Genomic DNA, 16,588 nt, shown 5'->3' with positions numbered 1-16,588 from the left:
TGTTAAATGCCAATAATGTAATGTAATTGTTAGTACAGAACTGGTTTATTATGGTTTAGGTGCCACCTGGTGGAGCGGTAAAGAAATGCAGCATAATGATTGTACAGCTTTGAATTTCTCGCTGATAAAATCTCATGAGGAGAGGTGTCTGAACTGACAGCATTCTACACTGACCACGTTGCATGATTTCCACTCAAAATGACTCCAGTCTCCCCTGTCACTTTCTTCTGGAAGCTACACAGGCTTTAACACTGACATTTCATTTTCTTCTTGAAGATTTTGCCTTAGATACCCAAGTAAACTGCTAGGAGGAAACCAGATTTTAGTTAACGTTCCTTTGCCCATGTAACTTATGTGTAAGAGGTCCTGATTTATTTATCCCTTTCCTTTGTTTCTGACCTGTCAACTCCTTGCGTTTGTATTTGCAAATGTTGTATCCCATTTAAGGGTTCAGGTACTGATATTGCTGGCAGCTTACATCATCACGTATGTAAGCACTGTAGTGATCCTTCCACCAAATACTTTTTTTATATTCATGAATTATCACTGTTGTCCTTAAAATACATGAGGGACTGAGTCTGATAGTACCTTTCCAACTGCAAGAGCGGAGACCAGAACTTAACAGAGTGTGGAATTGGGTACAGTTCAGTATTTTAAAAATACAGTTACATTGTGTTGGACTGAAGCTCAGATTCATGCCACACACCTGTGAGATACATTAATATTATTAGCATAGGTTAGGTTAGCATTTTTATTCAGTTCCCATATATTTTGTGTGCCAATGAAGCATGCAGCAGTTTTAATTTTTGTGGGCTGGGCATGTTTGGGTTGGATGTGTAGCATAAGCACTATTGGCAATGCAGTGATTTGAAGCAATGCCAATCTCATGTTTGCTAAATACTTTTCTTGTTCCTCCTCTCTGGTGTGGCTGGCTGAGGTAGTGGTTATCATGTGGGCAGCAAAAATGTGAAAGCTGGAGGTGTTGCAAGAATGCAGTGTGGAGAAAGGAACAGAGCTTTTTCCTGTGATGTCATTTCCTGTGTTTGCAACGCTGCGATGCAATGCCAGATTTATTCCACTGGGTGGCAGCACACCACACTTCAGTGAAAGAGACTGCTTGGTGGGAGAGTGAAAAGTGAAGCTAGGCCGTTGGAAGGGGATGGCATCTGGAGGTGCTGTGTAACTAACAGTTAGAGAAGTGCCTACAGCCAATAACTGATACAGACAGAGATCAATGTTCAGTTAGCAGCTCAGTCAAGCTCAGTTAAGTGATAGCACAGTTGGAATGGACACCAAGGCTGTGAATCACTGCTGTAGCGTAACAGTATGAGTAAAGTTAAGTGCTATGAAGTGTGAAACTTCCTGAACATGTATGTGTGACATTTTCAAGATTTTTAAAAACTGCTAAATTCCAATAATGTAATAATGTAATGTGTAGTGTTGATTGTATACGTGTGTGTTACCAAATTATATCAATGGGTAGTGTTACAGTAAAATCAAATATCCCTGCAAGAAACAACAACAAAAGATTCACAGCAAAAAGATTCAATATGCAACTAACTTCACTGTCACCATCATTAACACAACAGGAGAAATGCTGGCTCTCCGACAATAAATGCAGAGAAAAAAATGATTTTCCCATGAGTAGATCACCCACGTCCAGCATCACAGGCCAACGGGTTTCTTAGCAACAACGGAAATCTGCATTCTGGTCAATTGATACGAGTGAAGGAAATGCAAGTGCTAAGAGCAGAGGTTACTGTTTACATTGCAAACAGGGATTTTCATACAGAGCTAACATAGCTAGTTTGTGGTATCATTTACATGCAAAGCATGCTTTGGATAAGGCCAGTGGAAAACCTGCAGGAAAACACGGGGGTGGCCAACGCCACGGTTTCGGCACATAAGTAAAACACCTTTCATGTCTCTATTGTCACATGTCAGAACGTTGGGTGGAGGCTGTCAAACGTTTTAACACAAAAAGCCCCTCCTATCTCAGGTGAATTGTGGGTCACACAGTGAACCAATTATTTTTTGTTGAATTTCCAGTTTTAAAATGCGTCTATCAGATGTGTTTAGAACATCCAGATACACAGAAATTAATACCAGTGCAGGTTTTAGCACTTGGATTGGATTAATCAACCTGTTGATCAATTAATTTTTTTCATAAACATAGCGCGTGTAATGTGTGTGTATGTGTCTGTCCGTGTGTGCGTATTTGAATATGTGCATGTGAACGTGTGTGTGTGTGTGTGTGTATCTGTGAAGCATGTGTACAGCATGCGTGTGTGTGATTGTGTGTGCCTGCACACGCATGTGTGTGTGTGATTGTGTGTGCTTGTGCACGTGTGTATCTGTGTGTTTGTACAGTGTGCGTGTGTGTGTGCTTGTGCACGTGTGTGTATCTGTGCGTTTGTACAGTGTGCGTGTGTGATTGTGTGTGCTTGTGAAAATGTGTATCTGTGGCTGTGTACAGCATGTGTGTGTGTGATTGTGTGCACTTGCGCACGTGTGTGTATCTGAGCATGTGTACAGCGTGAGTGTGTGTGAGTAATGTTCAGTGACAGGCTCACTCTGGCAAGTCAGTGCATGTGAATCCTTTCCCCCACCTCCATTTTTTACATTTTCATTTTCCCTCCCTCCCTCACTGTTCCCTTCAAAGTCTGGCTGCTTTTGAAAGTATTTACACAGTGGTTGAACCAGCAACACAATAACGTTAACAAATAAAGCACCTCTCCCTTTTAAATCCCTTCCCACCTCCTAACTGTTCTCATACAGTTTTCTTTTCTTTCTTTCTCTCACCCTCCCTCCCTGGATATCCTAACGGTATTTTTGACTGCATTTTCTTTGACATCTTCACCTGTTTCAACAAGCCCTGAATGAGTAGGAAGGAGCAGGGGAGAGGCAGTGAGCCGCAGAGGAAGAGCACAGGTTCATGTCCACCAGAGGGCAATATAGGTGATTGAAGGTCTTCAAATGTAATAGAACCAGTACAGTTACTTTGTGACCTCATTTCAAACTAGCTGAATTTCTGTCCTGGAGCACTAAACTCTCATTGATAATGCATATCCCTCCATGTTCGACTGGAATTGTTCCATACTGTGCTTTTACAAATGTTTACCCTTCAGAAGATAAATAACAATTCATGTTCTCTTGCCCTATAGGCTGTAATTGTACAAATCTAATAGTACTGTGTCCTCAAACAGACCTTGCTCTCAGCTGAGAACTGTCTCATTGTGGAACTGTACACATCCTGTCCCCGTACTGTCGCTATACTTGCTGTATGCACTTTTGTAAGTTGCTTTGGATAAAAGCGTCTGCTAAATAAATAAATGTAAATGTAAATGTAAGTTGACTTGAAGTTGTCCTACAACTTGTAATCCTCTGGTCCTACCAAAGACCCCATCCTATCCTCCTATCCTCTGTCACAAAGGAGCTCTCTCACTTTGAAAACATCTATTTCAATCGCGGCGAGATGGTGATAGTGATTCCAAAAATATCACACACCTAATGCTGTGATTATTAAAGTAAATTTCCTGGCTATTGGCAAGAAAAATAAGCTAAAAAATTAAATGAACATCAATTCAGACATGAGCAATCAGAAAAAGAAATCTGTGATTAAGTGATTTATAGTGATTCTGCCCAGGTCTATATTAATGGAGTAAAGGTTTACTGATGAAAAAAGAAGCTTGATTGAGACTTAAAAGTCATTATAATGCACTCTGTCCTTCCTATTAATACACACTACGATTGATAAGGTTTCTTCCATGGATTAATGCTCTACAGAGATGGGACCTGATTCACTTTGACTGCCACCAGCATGTTGCCTGGGTAATGCAGGGCAGCCATTTTGCTCCAGAACGCTCACCACTCACCAGCCGAGATTGAGCGGGATGGATTTATCAAGCCAAATTAAAGTGGGGGGGATGATTAGAAACCAGATTGAGAGAGCCAGGATGGGAACATAGCCAACGGACCAGAGAACCCTTTGCTTTTTGTGATAAGTCACATCTGGGTATTTAATAACCACAGTGAGCCGAGACCTCAGTTTAACGTCTTGTCTGAGAGATGGATGTAAGTTTGGGGAACGAGATAAGTAGGGGTGATGAGTAATTACACTGGTTGTGCTTCCATTTGCATTGATAAAACACTGCTATTACATACTGGGAGATAAGGAAAGAGGATAAAAAAGAGAGAAAGACAGAGAGAGAAAAGCCCTGCTCAAATCTGCAGAGCTGAGCTGGGGGTACAATCAGGCTGTCATCTTTTGGATCTACTTTAAAAGAAGAGCATTAACATTTTGAATTCATCTGAGGCAGTGGTTCCCAATTATTATTATTATTATATTTTTTATGACTTGTTTTTATGTCCAGGGCTTCGTGTGCCCCTACCAGAATACATTTTAATGAAATTGACTCCCTTACCTTTGTACTTTGAAAATTGCAAACTGTGCAGTTGAATTTACTTTCCATTACACAATTATACATGTATTCAGGGGGGAATGAGTAGTTCTCCAATTCTGAACAATATACAGTACTATGAAAGTCTATGTATGCGAAAGAGAACTGAGGACTGGAGCGTTGAGAGAGATTCTACCCACGAGCCTCCAGGTTATGATGTGAGAAACAGCACGCTGAAGGAACTGGAACCCAGTTCGTCCCAGAACATGGCCCCCTGGTCCCAAGAGCAACGTCTAGATAAGAGCTTGTCTTGAAACTCATTAACCAACCTCCTGCTTAATTAAGAAGGACACTCATATCAGGTTTTAGCAGGACACTGTGAACACACATATAATTGTATGCGTATCTTTACAGCCCACACAGTTTGCCCTCTTTTTAGGGTACCACACAGACAAATGAGAGCAGAATGGCTCCATAGTACTATGCTTAATTATTGAAAATGCTTTCCTCACATAAGTCTTGTACATACATCTTTAAATCACCTGAATTAAACCAATCAACCAATCCACATACTTCAAAGATCACTGATATCATGCAGAAATAATTTTAATAAAGTACATTTCCATAGGCATCCAGAGCATATGCGATGAAATTATTTCCAACCTTTTGCCTTGATGCCCTTCTTCCTAATTTTTCCACTGAGTTGTCAGTCATCTCCAGCCGCCTCAAAGCTGGCATCCCCTCTTTTACTAAGCAACATAGCCGCATCAGCTGTGAAACATATTCCTTAACACTCCAGTCCCATTATACCATCTGTGTCGCTTCAACACAACTTATTATCATAAGAGGAGCACATGTATTTGGGAATAATCTTATGATTTCACCATCCTAAAACCCTGCCTGTGTCCTGTTGTTGCTCTTCCATGATCTGACCACCAGCTTTTAGTCTTCACAAGGGGACGTTTATGATGATTGACATCGGTTTTGAAAGTAACGCAGCACTGCAGACCCGTCGCCGGCGGTCACTTTGTATACTACACACACACCAAAGGGAAACGAGGTGCATTGGTAGCTGCAGCCTGGGGGTGTGTGTGAGAATAGAGGCGAGGTGGGAGACAGCAGAGTGCACCATGGCTGCCCTCAGATCCAATGAGATTAGATTAGCACTGCAGCCACACTGTGAGCATTGTCAGTCCTTTAAAACATCAGCATTTGCATACAGGGCCTGAGATAAGACAGGGAGAGACTGAAATAGATGCAGACAACACACTGATGGATTTACAATATCAGGCATGTGCAGCCAACTCCTGATTACTGCATACGCTCAGGACTGCTGTGACATTGTGTTCATAACCAGAATACGCTCACAACAGAAGCAAATGCAGCCAATGGGATTAAACCAAGACCAGCTGCACATTGTGCAATACAACAAGAGTATGAAATTATCACATAAGCAGATGTATGGAATGACGTAATGAAATAAGCGTTTGGGGGGAGAGCAGAAATAAGAACAATCCTTTAGAGAGAGAGGAGAGCTGTTGAAAAAAGTGAAATATGGGGGTTGAAAAGGAGTAGACAAAAGAGAAGGGGGAATGTTTTTCCCCATCCACACTGGTGGCCCAAACAAAGTAGCTCACTCCTCGCCTTCTCTTTTTTACCCTCCACATGTCCACCGTCTTTCTCCCTCTCTCCTTCTCCCTCTCCCTCCTTTCCTTTTCCTCATTGTGGTCACAAAAACCACTCCTACATCTTATTTATTTCACTTAAATAAGATAACCTAAAGGAAATAATTTGATATATACTCACACCCAGTGTCACTATAAAGGCCATCAAGGCAAGTGGCAAGTGCAGAGGTACAGATTAGAGAGAAACCTGTGTCACACTAATAAACAGTGCTAAGATACAAGCACACAGCTGTGACTGTTTTGGAATATAGTGTTTAAAAATGACCCCCAGCCTCACATTACTTCATACCATTCTCCATCTTAACCCACTCATTTTGTTATTTTTCATCTTCCCCTTCATCCCCCTCCAATTTCAGTCTCTGTTTCGTTTAGAATATCTCTCCCTCCTTTCTCACCCCCCGAGCAGTGCTTTGTGTTGCTGTCATCCAGCAGTTCCATTTCTATCAGAACATTCTGAAATCTATTGGGACAAAAATGCCCCACAATGGTAAAGAAGCAATACTCTGTTAGCAAACAGCACCAGAATACTTCAGATAAATGACTACATACTGTGCAGCACTGCAAACAAAAAAACCAATAGAGACCTCAGAGAGCAGCGTATGATATACAGAGGAGACAGGAATGCACACAGTATAACCTCAAGCTTTGCTGTTTCAGATTTGGACAGTGCTTGCCTTTCCTGTCTTCCTTTTTTTGGCCAAAAAAGTATGTGAAAATCTCATCTTCTCCCTCCAGATGGACCCTGCTACACTGATACTCCACTGCATGGTGATGGCATAAGACACCATGGAAATGCACTACTGCTCAGGTGAAAGGAGCAATTGCCCAGGTTCCTGCAAAATCACTGATCCACTTCACTTGTTTTCTGCATTGGTTCCTGGTTTCCTCACTTTGGCTCCTCCTGTGGCTCAGAGTCCCCCAGTTATTCCATGTTTATGCCCCCACCCCCCACACACATACAAACAATACCTGTTGTCTTACTAATTACCCTCAAATACACCCACACCCACGGCTCAAACCCCCACACCCCATGCTGAACACAGACACACCCTGAAACTGCTACAGATTTGCAAACAGGGCAGGTATTAAGAATTCAGTGCTGTCCTGTGAAGAAACATCTGTAAAGAGGAGACAATTAAACTGCGCCAAAATCCAATCTGAGCGCTTTTAAACTCTCCGGGCAGAACTGATTCCTTTCAAAGGAAGAAGCCAGCATAACTGTCCACCTCAGGAGGCGGAGTTGACTGATGGTGACACCGCAGCTGTGAATGAAATGAGAGCAGGGGATCCTCATTCAGCAACCTGGCACCACAGAATAATGGCATGACTGTATATATTGGGTCTCCCCCAGGTTCTATAGGGGTGCTTTGGGGTGCATTGCACCCCCAGACAGACCTCAGTGCACCCCCAGTTGTCTCCTTATATCCCACGTCTACATAGTATTTATGACTTTTTGTGCCATCCCACCCCCTGTGGATTGCAATTGCACCCCTCTATATTTTCTCCTTGGCTGGGCCTGGTCTCCACCCAGCCCTCCTTCTAACACCTTTAGTCTTCAAACACCTGTCATGTCACTACTGTCAATTTACGAGAGCAATGCCATTGACTAAAAAGAAGAAAAAACTATTTGAATTAAGTATGAAAGATCTTGCACTGCAGTGTTCAATGCGTGACTGAGTGTGTGTCAGCCCGTGCAATATGTTTGATAACAGCGCCAGAGGTTTACGGGTGTGTTACTTTTGTGTGGACTTAGGTCTGCACGTTATGTATTTGTCAGGAGATTTCCCGCCAGTCCAGTTTTCACACTTCCTGGAGCAATAACGAAGTGTAGGCGCATGATGGAACCACCATAGGCGTTACCTGTTTGTGACAACACCTTTCCACCCCGGTATAGACTACCTTAATTCTTACACTTCTCGCTTCCACAACCCCCACGCTGTTGATTTCACCACAGCTCCCTCTCCGCCCTCTCTCTACGTTCCCACCTCGAAGCGGAATGGTGAAGGAAAAAGAAAACCGGTCAGACAGGTAGAACTTAGAAAAGACTCGCCTTGGTTGGGCTTGTTGTCACCGTTATTTCTAGACGCATGCGCGGTCTTACCTGTTTCCTGCTCAAATGCTGTACCTGCGCAAGGAACAACCTTTGAATTGTCTGTGTTGTGCGGTGTTTGTGTTTGGTTGCGTACGTCTGTGTGGTTGCAAACGAATAAAACGGACGGCATTTAATCTGCTCCGTTACTACCTTGGCGTACCTGTCGGGACACACCGGATCTCACCTGAGACACTCCCGTTTCTCAAAGCGGAAAGGAGTCCGTGGAGAAGGGGACGCAGAAGAAACGAAGAAACGGGGGGAGAGGGGAAAAGCAAGAACTTGGGAGAAATGCGAGAAGGTTTGTAGATTAGAGTAAAAGGAGTTTACGAAAGGGGCCCAGCGTTTTTTTCCCCAATATCGCACAAGGTGAAGCAGAGACTTTGTCGTGTGATCCGAAGAGAATTAAGAAAAAACCGAACCACCCAAGTGTATAACTGTCCATCTAGGTACGCTTTGTGAAACGTGAGCGGGCATACTTCATTTTGCTCCTGAAATCTTTTCGCCTATACTCTCTAAATTGGGAAAACATAACCCCATAAACCAAATAAGATATTTATAACGGAGCACAGGCAATAAAGAACAGACCATGCCTCGAGCCTTCCTTGTGAAAAAGGCGAATATTTCACCTGGCAGGCGAAACTGGAGTCAGCTCCCGGACCATGAACGTGGGGAAATCTATATTCCAGGTGAGTTGTTAAAATTATGACTCTTTGTTCTATAGTTAAATAGAGGCAGTAACAGTCGCACACCTTTCATTGCAATTAACCAGACAAATAGCGGTGATCAAAAGTTTGTTGGCTCGGTTATGTAAACCAGTAACCATAGTAGCCTTATTATTGATGTGTCTTACGTATCTAAGTCCTTCATCAGCTAAGCAAATGGTTTGTATATATATTTTTTTTCTTCATTCAGTTATAGTTAGCGGAATCTCGAATGCTAAGAAAATTAAGGAATGTTTTTACAACCTTTTGTTTTTACTAAAGTCTTTCGGAACTACTAAAGCTTATTAGGGAATAAACTAGTCTGTAAAAAGAAAACACAATTTTAAGGCTCCGTGTGTTTGTGTGTAAAACTAAGAGAAAACTATTCGTGTTGACCTTCAGACCCGCTAGATTTTATTATACCGCATGAAAAGTGCTTAGCAGTTTGCAACAGCACACTCTTGGTGGCTCGAGCCACAGTGTTCAAGACGGAGAACGAAAATCTTCCCGTGTGACAAGCCAATCTGTTCTCTAAGGGAATATTTATGAATTGCTTGACTAAATGACAGACACACACCTATGGATCTGCTCTCGTATAAGGCGACGGAAGGTAGAGGTCAGTGACCGACAAAGAAGAAGATCTGTGATCTCACAATAAATGTTTAGTCCTTCCATGTGTTAGGTGGTTTTAAAGCCCAAGATAACAGATATATCAGTTTGAAGATAGGTTACCTCCCGTACATAGCTTGTTAATTTTGTGCAAAGTGAAGTAACGCATGTAACAGTTCAAATGGAAATTTGAGACGTGGCCTATGTTGCGCATTTGCAACTTAGCGGTACTTCAAACCGGGAACAGAAAACACCTAACGGCAATAGACGCCCAACCCCCCTCCGCATACCACTAGACCAGCATTTACCTTTACCGACTTTATCTGGTCCTCACATAGATTTACCTAATTATTAACCGTTGAGCGGTTTCGACATCAACCACAATGTAAGCTGCTCACGTGTTAGCATCTTGATATACTTACAGTCGTCATTAATGTCCGTCTTCGTGTGTGTGCTATTCTTCCCTAGTGTCATTTAAAAATAAAATTATTTTATCCTCTGGTCTGAAACTCAGTTTCGCACCATATTACAGCCTAACGAAAATAAAGTGTTCAGGTCCCTGTACAGATAGCTTATTGATTTTAGATGGTCTTTTGATCCACATTCTTATTCTTATTATAAAAACGAAAACGGAGTGAGAAATATTGTGCTTAATGCCATTGCTGTTTTCCCCACTCGAAGGAATAGGCCTAAGTGAACTAAGGCGATCCATTCATTGCAGCCGCAGAATACTAGGGCACAATAAGGTTGATTTTAAAAAAATACTTTGCGGAAAGGACATTAGTTTACCTGTCCATTTGTCCGCATACATTCAGCTTTTCAAGCCTTTCAAAAAAAAAAAAAAAAATAAATAAAAATTCCCGATGAGACCAAAGTGGCTCTCAGCCGAAGCACATTACTGAATGATTTATTTATTTCAGCTAGTTGCCAAGTTGACTTGCGCCATGGTGGCAGGTTAATGTCGTTACAGTAGGTGCGGGAAATAACGGATCTACGCGCGGCCATCCTTTCCCTTAGCAAACAAGACAGGGCCCGTTCGCGCGCTCACGCATTTTTTTTATCTATACCTTGGCTTTCATCCATCTCCCTTTCCCTGGCTTTATAGCTCTCTCCGTCCCCGCCTCTCTCAAGTATAAGGCTCTCATTCGCACCTCTTCCTTCTCCTCCTTTCTACCGACCTTACCGTTCTTAACCCCTGACAACCGATTCAGGAGAGAGGAACTCAACTAGCTTTAACCAGACACTGCATTCGTTTCCACCTGTAACCCCCTACTTCCATAAACTCTGCACCATGCAGTCATCTCTGCTACCCCCACCCCCAACATACACACCTCGACTTTACTAATGCCATTGTGCGGCTGTTGTGGGGAGAAATAGGATAGGGTGTGGGTTCTGGGAGGGGTAGGCTAAGCAAACAAAAAAGATTAAACTGAAAAATAGCAGGTGCGGCGTAGTAACATTCGCACCGTTTATTTGTTCTCTTCGTAGATTAGTTGTAAACTACAACATTAGGCTACTTGAAAGAACGTTATTTACATGCTACAGCCTAGAACCATATAGCCTATGTGGCAACGCTAAGGCTGCAGGCAAGGCTGACGTCTTAAAATTTGAATGGATTTTGTTTGAATTTGTTTATCGGAAATTAATTGGAATGAATTAAGCAGCTACACAGAATGTGTCAATTGGATATCCACGAATAACCCATTAAATACAACGGACCGGCTAGCAGGCTAAATAGTGGTATCAGCATTCTTCATTTTTTTAAAACATGTCTTTGAACCGTTAGTCAAGTGGCCTCGAGGGGCCACGCCTGAGTCACAGCCCCTCATCTAACATTCTGCAAGAGGCCCCGCTAACGCGCAAGAACAGACACGTTACAGAGACCAATCGCGCCTTTGTCGAACTGTATTTAAAATACAGCCAGTTAAAATGAAGTCGTGTTATATCAAGCGAGTGGTAGAGAACAGAGAAATAGTCCATCGAGATAATATGAAGGGGTGGAGATGGCAAATCATTCCAATGGCCTGGAGGAGACTTGGTTCTCACTAATACCGTTACCCGTGGTGCGAGCTCATTTGCAAATTATCGGATTGACCCGAGGGCAGAGTCAACAAACAGTCAGTGTGTATCTGCACGCTAACCGCCTGTAAGCACACTTTAGTTAACAATCACGAAGGAGTTAGGTATTTGATATATATTTAACATTACACAAGAGTATTAGATATACAGTTGACCCTATAAGGGGTGAATTTTTGATCATATACATAGACCTAGGTGTAATGCAGATAAGCATGTGTCTATCTCACAGAGTTTGTTTGTGTGTTGTATGCTTGGGGCTGGTCCAACAGGTTAAACAGGAACCAGGGTGTGTTATGTCAGTACAACAGACACACAGCTACCTTTGCACAGCACACACTCTTACATACCTCCCTCACACACATGCACACACCTTACACAACACACACATGCACACAGACGCACACACGCACATTACACTACCACATACCTGCATTCTTGTACACCTCATAGTGCAATAAATATGAACACCTACACACATACTTATCCCAGCCCTGCCCTTAGGCTCTCTCTGAATGCAAGCTTCCCTGTCTCTTCCTCTCTCCATCTCCCCACTCTTTCTCTCTCTCACCTCTCTCTCCCTCCCTCCCTCTCTTTCATTCTCCCCCCTCACTCTCTCTCTCCCTCGCTGTCTGTGAAACTTCAAAAAAAAAAACTTTATGGCATGACCTCACAGATGCACAGTATTGTCAAAACAATTCTGAGATAAATATGACAAAATTATCAGAACAATTATTTTTAAAAAAAGATTACTAAAACAGGACAAATAATGCATAAGCATAAACATATAAACGAAATATAGGAAATACGTATTTCCTTTATGTTGAAAATATAAATATGATTTAAGGTTCTCTCCCTCTCTTTCTCTGTCTCTCAGTCATTCTTTCTCTCCCTCTCTGTCTCTCTCTCTGTTGACACAGCCTCACCCCTCTTCTCTGGGTATATGTGTGCTAAGTGCATTGTGGTGCCACGCCACATGTGATGGTGTGAACTCTGACCTGCTGTGGAGCGGTCGAGCACGACACACCCTGAGCAGGGAGGAAGTCTTCTCCCTGCACCGGTCTGTCCAATCACAGCGCTCTGGGTTCATTATTTCCCTGCACAACCAATAATCTAAGAGCATGAAGTGCGATATTTATGGATGTCCTTTCATTTCTCTCAATGAAAAACTAATGTTTGGCTCCTGCATTCCTTCCGTCGTCTGTACTTCCTTGTCTAGGAGGATCATGTTCTGGTGCTGTCTGAGTGGCTAATGCTAGCTATATTTAGTAATGGAGATTCTATTTGGGACCACGCTCCTTCAAGAATGTTCATAACCAGCTACCAAACCTTAACACTTTTGGCTTCAGCATTCAGACAGAATCTTGAATGAGAATCACACCATGCCAAACGTCTGGTCATAATAGTGTACCTGTGGCACAGGTAATCACACTGGACTGCTAGTGACCTTGGAGGTCACGAGGTCATCATAGGGCCAAGTCCAGGGTGTTGTGTAGGCCTCATGGGGTTGCTCCAGTAAGCCACCTGCTAATCTGGATAGGATGTTGTTCTGAAAATGTTTGGCACCATCTAACGCAGATAAATGAGGAAACATCCCTCTGCCCTTTCCCCCAGTCTCCCTGCCATTCCCGCTGTGTGTGGAGGAGTCTGAAGCCAGCCTGGCGGAGTCCGCTCTGTGCCTCTCCACGCACGAGCACGGCATGCACACGCAGAGCCGCGCCCAGGACACGCCCGTGCACGCGGCAGAGCTGCCCTCCTGCACCGCGCAGGGGCAGCAGAGTGCCGCACCGGCCGAGTGGGCGAGGGTGCAGGGGGGCGCGTACGTCCGCTCCAAAATTAAGGTGAGATGCAGCAGGAGAAGCCGAGAGGGCAATAAAATGCAGAGGAGAGAGAGGGGGAACGAGGAGGAGATCTTCGAGTCAGTGAATGTCAGAGACTCTGTGGAGAGAAGTGGACCATCATGGTGTGTGTGTGTGTGTGTGTGTGTGTGTGTGTGTGTGTGTGAGTGTGCGCGTGCGCGTGCGCGCGAGATTTTGAAAGAATTTGACAGTCATTTACATGTATGAGTACCAATCTGTACTTTTAACCAACAAGTGTCTCATCTGCCTGGCCCCCCTCAGTTTTTCATTCCTCTCCTCTCTCTCCATTCCTTTTCCAGGTAACCACAGGTGACCCTCCCATTGACGAGCCTCCCAGTGTGCCATCTCTCCAAAGTGCCTCGGCTGTTCCAGGTGTGTCCCCAGGTGTGCCGCCTGCTGCGTTCGTGTGCCAGGTGTGTGAGAAAGGCTTCCAGTACCAGCGCATGCTGAAACGCCACCTCAAGTGTCACAACGAGTCCAAGAGGCACCTGTGCAACTACTGCGGGAAGGGCTTCAACGACACCTTTGACCTCAAGAGACACGTCCGTACACACACAGGTAGGGCCTCGCACCTACACACACACACACCTATCTCTTCCTCATTTGTGGCTGCGTGTCTCTCTCACCTGATGACTGTCTCTCTCTGTGACCTGCTTGCTGATTGTCTTTCTCTCTCTTACCTGCTGGCTGTCCCTCTCTTTCTGACCTGCTGGCTGTCTCTCTCTCTCTCTCTAACCTGCTGGCTGTCTCTCTCTCTCTCTCTTTCTAACTTGCTGGTGTAGCAGATCTGAAGTAATAGCTCGTGTGAGTCCCTCGTAAAAAGCCTTAGGTAGCGGGCAGCAGGTAGCTGAGCGGTTGCAGCGGCTATGTCACTCCTCCGAGAGACCTGGTTAAGTAGCGTTGTTGCCGACAGGCTAACGGCAATTTGCCTTTAGCTCAACTGGCAACAACGTTGGCTGTAAGGGGTTGGCAGCGAGCAGTGAGAACCTCGGTTCGAAACTCGCTCGCTCGCCGACCCATACCCGTTACACTGACTGTCTCTCTCTCTGACCTGCTGGCTGTCTCTCTCTCTCTCTCTCTAACCTTCTGGCTGTCTCTCTCTCTCTAACCTGCTGGCTGTCTCTCTCTCCCTAACCTGCTGGCTGTCTCTCCCTCTCCCTAACCTGCTGGCTGTCTCTCTCTCTGACCTGCTGGCTGCCTCTCTTCTGCAGGTGTCCGCCCCTATAAGTGCAGTCTGTGTGACAAGGCCTTCACCCAGCGCTGCTCGCTGGAGTCGCACATGAAGAAGATCCATGGCGTCACCCAGCAGTACGCCTACAAGGAGCGGCGCACCAAGCTGTACGTGTGCGAGGACTGCGGCCTGACAGCCCAGACCCAGGACTCTCTGCTGCGCCACCTGCAGGCCCAGCACCCACACAGCGCCATGCTGCGGGCCAAGGCAGGGCGCAAGGCCGGGGCCAGCGGGGCCAAGGATGGCAGGCCTAGCCAGGAGGCGGGGAGCTCCCCCAATTCCCCACGTAGCCCCGACAGCGATGCTACCACTGGATCGGCCTGAGGATGCAGGGAGTGAAGGAGGAGGGGGAGAGAGGTGTAAAGACTCAATTCTGCCCCTGCTGGCAGAAGAATACACCCTGAGAGAGGCCAACCAACAGTAATATGTTCATAACCTTCCCTCAACAGCGAAACACTGCCCTTACAGCATCAAAAGGCATCATAGCAAGATCTCATGTAATGAAATGAGCAGATCTGATGTGCTGGAGGTTACAGAGACCATGCGCACTGGAGAGGAGAGAGATTGTTACCTGCTGGAATGTTCACCGGTGCACTTGGCAAAGCCCAGGCGTTTGTTTACTCCATTTGTTTAGACATGTTAGACTCAGGCGTGGGGTTTCTAGACTGAGGGTCCAGGGATATTTTTTCACGGTTTGACTCCTAAGTTTCTCGCTCCGTTTTCAGGATTTGATTGGGGGGGGGGCGTCTTGGGGTGGGAGGAGTCTTGATTTTGGGGGGAGAGCAGGGGACGTAGGCTAGGCCAGTCAGGACAGGCTTCATATTCTGTGCTGTGTTTGCAGATAGATGGCAGAGAGCCGTTTTTAGAAATTCCCACAGATATTGATCGTTAACAATACTGTGAGTATTTCTCTGCTGTATGTGGTAGTGAGTTATGAGGCTGTTTATTTGTAATGTCTTGGTCTAAGAGTGACTCTGAGCATATATTTTCAGTTTTGTACAAACAAATGAGACAGTAAAATCCTTATATATTCTGAAAATTGTAACGTTTTGTATTATAGACATACGCACACACATATATATATATAGAGAGAATTTATTTAGACCCATATATCTATCTAATATCTATCAGGGTATTCATTTATACTGGCTACCTGAAAATGAGTAGGTTATTTTTTTAAATATTTTATACACTAGTGGAAATGGTGCATTTTGTAAATAACAGTCTATGCAGTGTGCTTTCTTACCTTTTTATAAATAAAACAGGGATTTGATGTATCAGGCGAGACATTAACTTTAAGCAACACTGGAATGTTGTGCTATATTTTGTTGTGAATCCTTTCTTTTTTTTGCCCGTCACACTGTGGCAGGTGCTGTGGTGACTGCAAAACTATGAAATGTAACATGACTACTGAACACAAATACAGTGTGCCTTTCTGCCTGTAGGCAACTACTGAACACCTTTGTCTGTAGGCAACTACTGAACATATTCCTTTACAGAGATATAGTGTGCCTTTCTTTCTGTGGGCAACTACTGAATGCCTTTCTGTACTGAGATACAGTGTGCCTTTCTGTCTTTAGGCAATTACAGAACACCTTTCTGTACTGAGATATTGTTTGCCTTTCTGCCTGTAGGCAACTACTGAACACCTTTCTGTACTGAGATACAGTGTGCCTTTCTGTGTGTAAAGCATGTTTTCCAGCATGTGTCGTGTGACTCATACTCCAGCACTTAGACTGCGGCACACTCAGGCTTTACCATATACTGAACCACACTGCTGTTTAGTGATGAAATTCATTGTGAAACCATGAAACCATGAACACTCAGTTGTAATGCTATTCTGTTTGGTGGGAACAGAAGGGATGCTGTCACAAGATCAGACATCAGTAAATCATCTGGAACTCCACAGTGCCTTGTGTTTTGACTTATATATAT

At 44.2% G+C, this 16,588-nt stretch overlaps 1 protein-coding gene across 1 annotated transcript; it reads left to right on the top strand.

The window, feature by feature from the left end:
* The first annotated feature begins 8,200 nt into the window (after nt 1–8,200).
* ovol1b (ovo-like zinc finger 1b) lies at nt 8,201–15,391 on the top strand. The gene is made up of 4 exons (XM_036523119.1): nt 8,201–8,863; nt 13,178–13,404; nt 13,722–13,980; nt 14,634–15,391. The coding sequence occupies exons 1-4, from the start codon at nt 8,764–8,766 to the stop codon at nt 14,975–14,977; spliced, it is 930 nt and encodes a 309-aa protein (XP_036379012.1). The 5' UTR covers nt 8,201–8,763; the 3' UTR covers nt 14,978–15,391.
* Nucleotides 15,392–16,588: the final 1,197 nt, after the last annotated feature.

Source organism: Megalops cyprinoides, chromosome 3 (assembly GCF_013368585.1).
Source record: "Megalops cyprinoides isolate fMegCyp1 chromosome 3, fMegCyp1.pri, whole genome shotgun sequence".
In the NCBI taxonomy this organism is placed as follows: domain Eukaryota; kingdom Metazoa; phylum Chordata; class Actinopteri; order Elopiformes; family Megalopidae; genus Megalops; species Megalops cyprinoides.
This window is presented reverse-complemented; position numbering and strand designations above follow the sequence as displayed.